This window comes from Mya arenaria, chromosome 11 (genome assembly GCF_026914265.1).
Source record: "Mya arenaria isolate MELC-2E11 chromosome 11, ASM2691426v1".
In the NCBI taxonomy this organism is placed as follows: domain Eukaryota; kingdom Metazoa; phylum Mollusca; class Bivalvia; order Myida; family Myidae; genus Mya; species Mya arenaria.
The window spans coordinates 10,108,637-10,121,389 of NC_069132.1; the positions used below are offsets into that span (position 1 = coordinate 10,108,637).

At 35.8% G+C, this 12,753-nt stretch overlaps 1 protein-coding gene across 2 annotated transcripts; it reads left to right on the top strand.

Annotated features, from left to right (window-relative positions):
* Position 1: 1 nt before the first annotated feature.
* On the top strand, positions 2–12,753 carry LOC128209261 (NAD-dependent protein deacetylase sirtuin-2-like). Of its 2 annotated transcripts, none has more exons than XM_052913215.1 (14): positions 2–135; positions 4,669–4,761; positions 5,288–5,452; positions 5,641–5,747; positions 5,951–6,010; positions 6,364–6,432; positions 8,398–8,521; positions 8,726–8,794; positions 9,154–9,206; positions 9,411–9,487; positions 10,329–10,383; positions 10,692–10,759; positions 11,684–11,750; positions 12,140–12,753. In XM_052913215.1, the coding sequence occupies exons 1-14, from the start codon at positions 111–113 to the stop codon at positions 12,233–12,235; spliced, it is 1,128 nt and encodes a 375-aa protein (XP_052769175.1). In that variant the 5' UTR covers positions 2–110; the 3' UTR covers positions 12,236–12,753. The 2 variants fall into 2 exon arrangements, with proteins under 2 accessions (XP_052769175.1, XP_052769176.1); XM_052913216.1 differs by having other exon boundaries at positions 5–135; positions 5,291–5,452.

Below are 12,753 nucleotides of genomic sequence, written 5' to 3' on the forward strand. Positions count from 1 at the left end.
GGATAGATTGGCATTACAAGCGTCTTTCGGACGTAAATGATCTGTCAACAAGGAACTTAAAAGTATTGCACTCTGCTTGCGTATTGCACTGTTCATAATCAAGAAGTGTCATGGCTTCTGAAGGAATTAAAAAAGGTATTTAAACTAAGATTTTTAAAATTGGTTAATCATTCTTAATTATGGTCAAATAAAAACTACTTTGAGCTGATAAAATTTTACCATAGTGTGCTTGCATTATTTTCTGATTCGTTATTTAAATACAAATCTGTTAGTGTTATTTCGTACTGGTTTACATGAAACCTATCAATTTGTCTTGGATTGAACTATTCCCTGTTCAACAGTATAAATTGTTTTCCTCTCATGTTATGATGTTATTAGAATTTCCAAATTGTATCTTAAGGGCCGGTGTAACGTTGTAAACTGACCCCCATAGAATAATGCCCCCCCCCGAACATTATTTTATATAGAATAATGACCCTTTTCTATAAAATACTGACACCTCTTATAAGATAATGACCCAACGATTTTATCTATAAAATATTGACCCCCTCCTAACCTATTACTAACATACTCTATATCAATTCAAGTCACTGTCGTGTTTCTATTGCTTATATTTGTTGTTGTTGTTGTTGTTGTTACTGCTGCTGCTGCTGCTGCTGCTTCTGTGTCTACAGCTGACACAACAGCAGTATAACTTAGAGGCCCCGCTAAGAAATAAGCTTACATCTATTGAAAATGAAATTTAAAATGGTTTTCATTTGAATTATCATTATTGTACTTAAAGAGAAGTATTACAATAATAGAAGATATACCAAAGTTGTTTTAAGGTTACTATAGAAAGACTCAAAGATTCGTTGAGATAGTACCTTTAACAGCCTCGTAACTTTGTGACATCGCATTATGTTATGCATACATGTATATAATTATTAATTTACCTTCTGTACAATGTAGTGTACATTAGCATTCAAGAACTTATAGTAACGTTGATTTTGTCCGAAATTTTAGAAGATCATCATTTTGTTTTTTCATCCTACATGTTGCACTTATTTCGTAATAGCATTGGCTCGCGGGCTCATTACGAAAAAATGCTATTGACGGTAAAATAGTTCATTTTCTTGAGTGCAAGATTGTAAAAAAGGCACCTTTTTTATTTCACCTATATGTCACTCATATATACCTCCAAAAATAGGCGAAATGGGTGTGGGGTAGCCCAGTGGTTTTATTACCTGTGACGCTCCTTGTCGTTAGAAATTATTAAAATTTCAGTATATTGGTGAAGAGACATCCTTCTTTGGATATGGGATATTTGTGCCACTTTTCAGGCGTTTTTAAGTAGAAAAAGTAAACAATTATATCAATATAAGGCATAAAATATGCAAATCGGTTGTGGGGAATTCCCATGTTTTATGAACTGTGACGCCCATGACAATAAGATGTTGTTCGAATTTAAGGGCCATAACTCCAAATCCATTTTTTTTCTTTCTGCACAACTAGGCATCGGTAGTAGTAATCCCTGAAAGTTTAAATCAATTCTGTCCAATGATGAATGAAGAGTTGCGGTCACCAAAAAAGTGTTGCACGGACGCACGCACGGACGGGTGTCATTACCATATTTTCCAACGATGCCTATCGGTGGGGATAATTATGTTGTAAGAGTACCTTAGATGGGTTAGGGTTAGGGTTTCGGTAAGGGCGTCATTATTCTATAGGGGGTCACAATTCTATGTGAGGGTCATTTTTTTAAGTGTGGGGAAGTCATAATATTATGACTGGGAGTCACTATTCTATATAAAATAAAGACTGGGGGGTCATTATTCTATGGGGATCAGTTTACAACGTTACACCGTCAGCGATGCAAAACTTGAAGGACCAAAATTAAAAATGTTTAAAAAAAGCAATTTTTATTTTGTTTTGAGGTTCAATATTAAACAAGCATGATTCATATATCCGTTGCAACGTGAAAAGCTGTAATAAGGAGTTTCAAAAGAATATTTTATCAGATTTCCAATCAAAAAGCATTTATGTTTTCCCAGAAATGTCTTGATACCAAAAGAATATGTTTATGAGCCAAATTTATGGGAACTGCCCAATCAACTATGTCTTGGGGCTTTGTTTTGCAGCTTTTTAACCAAAAGATATATGCATTTTTGTAGTAAATTTCATCAACTATTTTTCATAATTTTTTCTGAATAACTTTCTTTTTTCACAAGATATCATCAAGAACTCTCAAGTACCATTCCAACTAAAAAAAAGGAACTTGGACTGACAATTTTCTGTTACATGACAAATTCCCAACCCATAAAAATTAAATGGTGGTGTTGTGTCATTCCTAGATAAAAAAAAATGAACTTGTCCTTGAACGCCCAGTATATCTTTAAGCTATAATCATCATTATAAATAGTGCCAATTGTCATTCACTGGAACAACTCTCATCCACTGGTAGCACTGTCAACTCACTGAAACCACTGTCATCCACTGGTAGCACTGTCAATTCACTGGAACCACTGTCATCCACTGGTAGCACTGTCAATTCACTGGAACCACTGTCATCCACTGGTAGCAATGTCAATTCACTGGAACCACTGTCATCCACTGGTAGCACTGTCAACTCACTGAAACCACTGTCATCCACTGGTAGCACTGTCAACTCACTGAAACCACTGTCATCCACTGGTAGCACTGTCAATTCACTGGAACCACTGTCATCCACTGGTAGCACTGTCAATTCACTGGAACCACTGTCATCCACTGGTAGCACTGTCAACTCACTGGAACCACTGTCATCCACTGGTAGCAATGTCAATTCACTGGAACCACTGTCATCCACTGGTAGCACTGTCAATTCACTGGAACCACTGTCATCCACTGGTAGCACTGTCAACTCACTGGAACCACTGTCATCCACTGGTAGCAATGTCAATTCACTGGAACCACTGTCATCCACTGGTAGCACTGTAAACTCACTGGAACCACTGTCATCCACTGGTAGCACAGTCAATTCACTGGAACCACTGTCATCCACTGGTAGCACTGTCAATTCACTGGAACCACTGTCATCCACTGGTAGCACTGTCAACTCACTGAAACCACTGTCATCCACTGGTAGCACTGTCAATTCACTGGAACCACTGTCATCCACTGGTAGCACTGTCATCCACTGGTAGCACTGTCAATTCACTGGAACCACTGTCATCCACTGGTAGCACTGTCAATTCACTGGAACCACTGTCATCCACTGGTAGCACTGTCAATTCACTGGAACCACTGTCATCCACTGGTAGCACTGTCAATTCACTGGAACCACTGTCATCCACTGGTAGCACTGTCAATTCACTGGAACCACTGTCATCCACTGGTAGCACTGTAAATTCACTGGTAGCACTGTTATCCACTTGTAGCACTGTCACTTCACTGGAACCACTGTCATCCACTGGTAGCACTGTCAATTCACTAGAACCACTGTCATCCACTGGTAGCAATGTCAATTCACTGGAACCAACCACTGTCATCCACTGGTAGCACTGTCAATTCACTGGAACCTTTGTCATCCACTGGTAGCACAGTCAATTCACTGGAACCACTGTCATCCACTGGTAGCACTGTCAATTCACTGAAACCACTGTCATCCACTGGTAGCAATGTCAATTCACTGGAACCACTGTCATCCACTGGTAGCACTGTCAATTCACTGGAACCACTGTCATCCACTGGTAGCAATGTCAATTCACTGGAACCACTGTCATCCACTGGTAGCACTGTCAATTCACTAGAACCACTGTCATCCACTGGTAGCAATGTCAATTCACTGGAACCACTGTCATCCATTGGAAGCAATTGACAACTGTCAATTCACTGGTACAACTGTCAATTCACAGTTGTACCAGTGAATTGACAGTAATACCAGTGAATTGACAGTCACCCCAGTGCACTGACAGTCACACCAGTGAATTAACAGTCACACCAGTGAACTGACAGTAACCAGTGAACTGACAGTCATACCAGTGAATGGACAGTCATTCCAGTGAATTAACAGTCATACCAGTGAATTGACAGTCATACCAGTGAATTGACACTGCTACCAGTGAATTAACAATGCTAAATGTTCCAATTCATTGACATAGAAAAGCAGTGATTTTAACAATTTCAACTATATTGTGGATATATACAATACATGGAATATATGTTATTTAAAATACTATTGAACTTAAATGTATAGCAGATAAAGTGACACTTATTGTGAGGGCTTTGACTACATAAGTACAGAGACAGCAATACCAAAATGACTAAAGAAACCAAATATGTATTTGTTGAAGATTCAACATACCCCTTTGACATCAAATACCCGCCCTATCCATGAAGACAGCTATCAAATACAGAATAATTTTATATAATCTAATGAAGAACATATAACAATTATATTTTTCTTATTGTTATATTTCAATATTTAAAACTATAAGGCTAATTTGATGATTTAACTGTATTCTGCCAAAAAATAATTGAATTTGAGCCTGAGATTTAAGAAAATGGTATTCATGTAACAATCTGTAGTATCCAAGTTGAATTTCAAGACATGATTAACAGCAAAAGTAAGTCACTGAAAATCTAATTTCCATATTGTTCTGACAAAATAAATGTTCTCTTTGATGAATCGTAAATGTATCTTTACAGATGAGGCAGGTGCTTCATCAGATGGAGGGGCCTCAAGTGAGGAGAGCAAGAAACCCGGCCTGCTGGAACAGACAACCTCATCAACAAGCACATGTGAGTGATTTATGTGACATGGCTATAGATTAAAGGGCCTCGACCCATCTGCATTCACATTGACAGAAAGGATGGGTTTTATTGTCCATACCATATTGGAAATTGTAACTTATTGAGTATTTATGTTAGTATCATCATTATTTCATTTTCTGTTTTGATAACTCTGTGAATATGATAATTATGTTATTTAAGCTATGTGTTTATTTATCATTGCTTCTTTTGCATATTTGTAATGTAACAGGGTTGTCTTTGATAATGTTTTAAAAGCTTTACTGTAATAATTTAATCTAAGAATATTCTAGATTTGCATGAAACTTAGAACACCCATTACAAATGGAATTACAAATTTGTAGCAAGGTCACTCTGGCTAAAATAATTTGACCCTTTGGCTACTGAGAAAATGGACAAGTTTCGGTGTCCTCTTGCAATGGTTTTGTTATTGGTGTTTGATTTGTTTTTCTTACAAAACTTTAATGATCAAAATTATGAGATTGCAGCGGACATGCTCTGTATGTATGTATTTAAGCAGCAGAATGGCTGAGCAAGATGTTCACCGGGGCCATGAAGCTGGAAAAGGAAGAGAAGCCACCAAGTCTTCTGGATGCTGTCACCTTTGAAGGGATAGCACGCTATATATTGTCTGATAAATGCAAGAAAATTGTCACCATGGCTGGTGCAGGCATTTCCACTTGTAAGTAGCCTGGAGATGTAGTTTATTTACTGTATACATACAGAAAAACAAAGGAAAACATATTTTGTCTTTCAGATCTTACCATAATTTCCTCTGATCTTGGCAGTGTATTTACCAGCTTATAAACAGATATTATTGAAAATGTAAGAGATAAGTTTGGCTGTATTAATGATATAGAACTGTTACAGCTGCCGGTATTCCTGATTTCCGGTCTCCGGGCACTGGTCTCTATGACAACCTGCAGAAGTATAACCTTCCAAATCCACAGGCTGTGTTTGACATTAGCTACTTCCGGGTATGAAATAAAAATCAAGACAACTGAATTCTTAGACATAGTCTACTTAGGATCAGTATAAATCTATGAAAATAAATAATGTAATGCTAAATCATTAAATCATTAATCCTGAGTTACAAAAAGATTGCATTTTTAGGTGTTGTTTTTCTTTATTGGAAAACTGAAATTAGAGTTTTGTTGTTATCCTCTATCATTGTTTATAGGAGAACCCAGAGCCCTTCTTCATTCTGTGCAAGCAGTTGTATCCCACAAAGGCTTTCAAGGTAATTTGCATCACAAAATGTAACACACTATGAATAAAGAATACTTGGTAAGTGTTAAATAAAGATCAAGTTATCATGCTAGGCTTAGAAAATAAAAACAAGAGCCCTGGCGAATAAATGTTGACTAATCCTAAATTTATATATTGGGCTGTTTATCAATAGATATCTGTACGATGATGGGATAAATCATATTATCTAAAGACAAATAAAGCTGCAGAATTTTTTGTTTTATCACTTACCTATTTTCTAATTATGTAATATTATCATTGCCTCCATATACTATGCCTACATGTATATTCTGATAAGCTTGTACAATGTGAATGTTTGAAACAACTGTGTTTAACTATTTTCAGCCAACCCCCTGCCATTACTTCATAAAACTGTTGGAGAAAAAAGGGAAACTGTTGACACATTTCACCCAGGTAACACAAGGCATGATGATGTTAAAACTGTTCTGTATCAATGTGGATTACTTCCATTTTGTTAATGTTTTTATTAATGTTTTAATTTTGCTTATATTCACAATCCAAAAGATTTGCATATTCAACACTTACATAATGATGCACTATTACTCCCAAATAAGATGTGTCACAATTAATACAATTCTTTTAATTTACCAAAAAGGATGTATTAATATCGAAAACAATGGTTCTAATGAAGGATTCCGTGTTTAATAAGAAAAGTGCAGAAAACGCGAAATTTCTATATCATGAGACGTTAGTTGATCACTGTAAATCTTTTAGCACTCAACAGTCATTTAATATTTGTGCTTTTTCAGCTATTTAATCAGAGCTACAATCCTGTTATCAGTGATTAATATTTTTCATAAATGCATTATTATGTCTCCCCCATTCATTGGGAGACATATTGTTTTTGCCCTGTCCGTCAGTCCGTCTGTTCGTCAGTCTGTAGGTTACACTTAGTTTCCGCTCAATAACTATAGAACGCTTAGACCCAGGAACTTAATATTTGGAATGCTAGTTTGTCATGACTACTAGATGAAACCTATTGATTTTGAGATCTGTAGGCCAAAGGTCAAGGTCACCGTGACCTTGAGGTAAAGAAACGGTTTCCGCTCAATAACTAAAGATCCTTTGGATTCAGGAACTTCATACTTGGTATGCTAGTTGTTCATGACCAGCAGATGACCACTATTGATTTTGAGATCAAAAGGTCAAAGGTCAAGGTTACCTTAAGGTAAAAAAACTATATGTTGGCGTTGACATTAAGCTTAAAAAATAGTTTCTGCTCAATAATTAAAGAACGCTTGTACCCAGGAACATCATACTTGGTATGCTAGTTGGTCATGACTAGTAGATTACTCCTAATAATTTTGAGATCAGTAGGTCAAAGGTAAAGGTCACCGTGACCTTGAGGTGAAGAAACGGTTTCCATTCAATAACTAAAGAACGCTTGCACCATGGAACTTCATACTTGGTATGCTAGTTGGTCATGACTAGTAGATGAACCCTATTGATTTTGAGATCACTAGGTCGAAGGTCAAGGTCGCCATGACCTTGAGGTGAAGAAACGGTTTCTGCTCAATTACTAAAGAACGCTTGCACCATGGAACTTCATACTTGGTATGCTAGTTGTTCATGACCCCAATGGATTTTGAGATCAAAAGGTCGAAGGTCAAGGTTGCTGTTCTAAAGACCGCTTGCACCCAGAAGCTTCATACCTGGTATGACAGTTGATCATGACTAGTAGATGACCACTTTTGATTTCTAGGTCAGTAGATCAAAGGTCAAGGTGACCTTGAGGTGAAATAACAATTTTCGCTGATTTACTAAACAACACTTTGGCCCAGGAACTTCATACTTGGTTTGCTAGTTGGTCTTGATTATTAGATGACCCCTATTGATTTTGAGGTCAGTAGGTCAAGGTCAAAGTGACCTTCAGGTAAAAAACAATTTGTTTGTCACCAGTCTGTACGTGACACTTTTTTCCGCTCAATAACTAATGAAAGGTTGGACCCAGGAACTTCATACTTGGACCCAGGAACTTCATACTTGGACCCAGGAACTTCATACTTTGTATGCAGGTTGGTCATTACAAGTCGATGACCCCTATGTTTGTTCGTCTCCAGTCAAAAAGTACAAATTTCATGTCCATTATTGATTATTTCTCACCTAAGACCACACAATGGGGGAGACAAGCACTTTTTCAAAAAAGCAATCTCTTGTTTAATAAGTAGTTAAAGGTTTATTGTTCAAATTTTATGTTTGTTATACATGTGTATGTATTGATTTTAAATATGAGAGTCACTTTAAAATTTAAATACAGTTGAATCCAGTGGTTCAAACTTTGCTCTGTTTTAATTTGAATTACTATTAATTTTAATGTATAAAATTTAAAAAAAGTTTGCATGTTTTACATTCCTTCAGAATATTGACACCCTGGAGCGTGTGACAGACCTGAGTGATGAGAAACTGGTGGAGGCCCACGGCACGTTCAACACGGGGCACTGTACACAATGTTTGGCCGAGTACGGCAGGGATTGGATGAGAGGTGGGGGGATTTTGCTGTATATGTCTGGATAACTTAATATTTATAAGGACACTGAACCGACGTACCTTGTGCTTATTATCAGAGTTTGCAAGCAACTTCAGAAATATTACTGTCCCTTCTGTGAATGTTTCCGTTTTATTCTGTCTGCAGTTTGCTATTTCTTTATGGTAACAATGACTTTTCTATGTGTGAATGTTTTTGCAGATGAAATATTTAGTGAGCGTAAGATTCCAAAATGTACAAAGGAGGAATGTAATGGGGTAGTCAAACCCGGTATGTACTTTTACTTCACTCTGACATTTTACATGAAAGTTTCATCTAGAATTCAATTATGGTACATTGTATAAACATTTAGTTTGCATATGTACATGGGGTGATAAAGAATATAATACAAAAAAGTGCTCTCATTTTACAAACATAAACAAATCACACTAAAACTATTACGATACATGTATGTAGATCAAAATACAGCGTTTTGATGCTACAAAACTAATAAACATAATTTACTTTTCTTAGACATATGTAAAAATCCTAAATCTGGTTGAAATAAAAGATGGCTTATGCCATACGATTTGACCTTTTTTTTTAAATTAAAGCATATATTTCTTTAAATTGATTATGATATATTTCAGACATAGTCTTCTTTGGGGAATGTTTGCCAAAGAAGTTTTCTCAACATATAAAGGTGATTTTTTTTTAAAGTTTATGTCCTAATGTATGATTGTACATAACTTTTTATCTACAAGTCATTTGACAGGCCAACATTCTAACTGCCTATTAGTATTTATAATTTTATTTTTTCAAATTGTTTCATGTACAATTTTTAGGCATTTTCATGTATAATCCTCTGGTTTATACCTAAAATTTTAATGTTGTCTCTGATGTGCAGGATGTCAATGACTGTGACCTGCTGATCATCATGGGAACGTCCCTGGTAGTTCACCCATTTGCCTCCCTTACAAGCAGGTAATCTTGCCATGTGTCCATCATTTGTATTGTTTTGTGTCTGCCATGGCTAAGATAGAATAAGATCATGAGGCCACACCAAATTGATCTTTAGTTCCTCGGATTTTTGCCAAAAAAAATGGAGCGAGCGAGCGAAATAAAAATAATTTTTTTTTTTTTTTTTTTTTATCATTTTTCATAAAATATGAAGCGAGCGCAAGCGAAAAACATATTAAAAATGGACAAATTACACTTCAACCTATATTTAAACTAAAAATATCTGGTTCACAGGTAAAAAATTTGGTCGATCGCATGAAAAAAATAAAAATATATTTTTTACATTTTCAAAAAAACAGGTGCGGCGAATCCGAGGAACAAAAGATCAATTTGGTGTGGCCTGAAGATTTTTATTTTTTGAGACAGCATGAAACAGATACCCTGGTACTGTGAAACTTTTGACCCAACATACACGTGTGGTGCTTGCCACTTTCCTTTAATAGCGCACATGTGTGAAGAGTAGCTTTATCTATGAAGAATATATCAAAATATAGGTTTGTTCAAATACTCATGATTTACTGTACCCAGTGAACAAAATTTTAAACAGAAAAGTTTGACTAAAATAATTTCCTGCATGGCTTGTTACAATTTTCATGTCAAACAGTTAGTTTATGCTTTGAGAGTGTGGCCAAAATGTCTGATTTTAATGGCCACATTGACATGTCAGTCAAATACAATCAATGTCAACTAAGTTGACAGTGTTCAATAGTATTTCTGTTGTAGCAATTGTTTGAAAGAATTACGCACTAAGGGTTTACAGTCAGTATACATGGTCACTTATTGAATGGTTCTGTGTTTATTTCAGAACACGAGACGATGTCCCACGTCTGTATATCAACATGACAAACACAGAAAAAATGGTAATTTGCAATACAAACCTAACACTTCATTTTCCATATGCATTTTCGTTTTCCGCCGTCAAATCAAATTGTCCATTTGGTCATTGATACAAATGCAATATAATATAATAAATTTTAGATGACTTAGATATGCATTAAAATTAATGTGTCTCAATTAAGATAATCCTTACCAGTTGCTTTGCTTGACACAATAAGTTCCCAATCGGACATGAAACATATTCATTTCTATTACGAAAGGCTTTTTAACATTTTAATTTATGATACTAATACACATGATAATTCTGTATAATATGAGGATGTTTATCCAGGATCCTCTGATGGCCTTGCTGGGTGGAGGGGGCGGAGACTTTGACTTTGATAATGAGGACAATATCAGGTAGGCACCAAGGTTATTTTGAATGTATTGATTTTGTTATGATATCAGTGTATATCTCAGCGTATGAACATGGTCAGTGTGATATTGACCAAAGCCTATTAAAACACAGAAAAGAGTTTTAAGCATTTATATGTAACATATGTTAGACATTACGCAAATCAATTGCTCAAGTTCAATATCACTTTTTCAGGTCAAATTTACTTTTTGATGCTATTGTGAAGGTCTCCCAGCATTTCAATAATTCTGTTTCGGGCTCTTCTCTGAATGCTTATAATTTTTCATGCATGTGTTCAGGCAGTAATGTAGTAACCTTATCATACTGTCTGGAAGCATCTCTATCAGTTTTCCAACCATCCATTCTGGGTAATTGAGATACAGTCGAAACCCATTGGCTCTATATCGCTTGGCTCAATTTCCTCGTTGATTCCAACTTGATGTAAAGGACCGATTTATTTTTACTCTATGTAAGCATTCCAACTTGGCTCGATATTTTTGAGGGTCTAAGTCGGTCCCTGGGATATGGGCCCAAAGGGTTTCGACTTTACATTGTTCTAGGGTTTGGAACCATTATATTGTTGTTTTTTTGTCAATTGAGGAATTTATTGAATTTCCAAGTTAAACGAACAATTTTATTTGATATTACACTATTTTCCTGTATGCTTGTTACAAGAGGACCACCTATTGTTGCTGCTGTTTAGGTTAGTGTATACTCATATCTTTAGCTGGATTGTTATGAAAGCTTATAGCTTATATAAATAGAATGATGCTCTCATCTATTTCATGGGTAGAAACCAATTACTGGTGTCTATTTGGCGAGACCATCATGAGAAGATACCCCCGGTGGGGATCGAACCAATATACCCTTGATTAAAAGTTTGACACCTTTATCAATGGACCCCTTGCACTATCCTGCTCTTGTTTCAGGGATGTGTTCTGGCAGGGTACATGTGACGATGGCTGTCAGGCATTAGCTGACCTTCTGGGATGGGGGGTATGTGCCTAACTCATTCTCACTTCTTAGCTCAACTGTATTTCAGAAAAAGTTGAGGTTTGTAATAGTCTTTGTGTCGGTGTCAGCGTTAACTTTTATTTTTAACCTTAGCCATTAACAAAAAACTTTTAAGATAACCAAATGAAACTTAGTATTCATATATATATTATACATATAATTATTTACATATAAATACATATATCTTTGGCTATAATAATGATTGAGTTATGTCCCTTTTCAACGGAAAACAAGAACAGAGAAACACTCCTCTTGTTTAAAATAAGGTTTAATATTATTTCGTATGACAAGTATTTTGTTTTTTAATTATTCAAGACCAATTTTCAATCCCTATCTTTCTTTCATAAACCTGTATAACATGTATATTCAAGGAGGAGCTGAAAAAACTGGTAAAGGAGGAGCATGCAAGGATTGACAAACAAAACTCCACCGAGGAGAAGACCGTCCCCACGAAGGCCAAGGTCTAGACAGGCCAAGGTCAAGACAGGCCAGGGACAGGATTTATATCTTTGTCAATGCTGAGGAAGAACCATGAAAGTGTAGGCATCTGCCTTTTGTAAAAGTTGATTTCTCACATGGAACAGTAAATTGTCGAATGAATGGGGGATTTTTCTTAGGCTCTATGTCAAAATTACGCAAAACTTATACAGGCCTTTTTGTTATTTTAAGATATTGTTATTTCAGGGGAAAATGATGCTTCTTTTACAAAGTGTATTTGTTATAGTTATAGGATATGAATTTGTTTCATACTTTTACTGTCTTGTTAGTGAATAGAGGTAGTGGACTGTGCAATGTTTCTGCCAATTTTTAAAAGTCATCTTTGTTTTCTTATTGTCACTTTTCTTATAACGTGTCAAGATCATATTCAGACATGTTGTACATGTATATTGTTGTCCCATTTTAGTTTTTTACCAAAATATATATTTTGTTCAATGCTTTAATGCTCAGCTGTGATAACCAGACAATAAATTAATCCTCTTTACCA

Coding starts and splice junctions, on each gene's coding strand:
- LOC128209261 (XM_052913215.1), top strand. CDS start 111: ATGGCTTCTGAAGGAATTAAAAAAG. Junction 5,748..5,950: donor TTGACATTAGCTACTTCCGG/GTATGAAATAAA, acceptor CATTGTTTATAG/GAGAACCCAGAGCCCTTCTT. Junction 8,522..8,725: donor CGGCAGGGATTGGATGAGAG/GTGGGGGGATTT, acceptor ATGTTTTTGCAG/ATGAAATATTTAGTGAGCGT.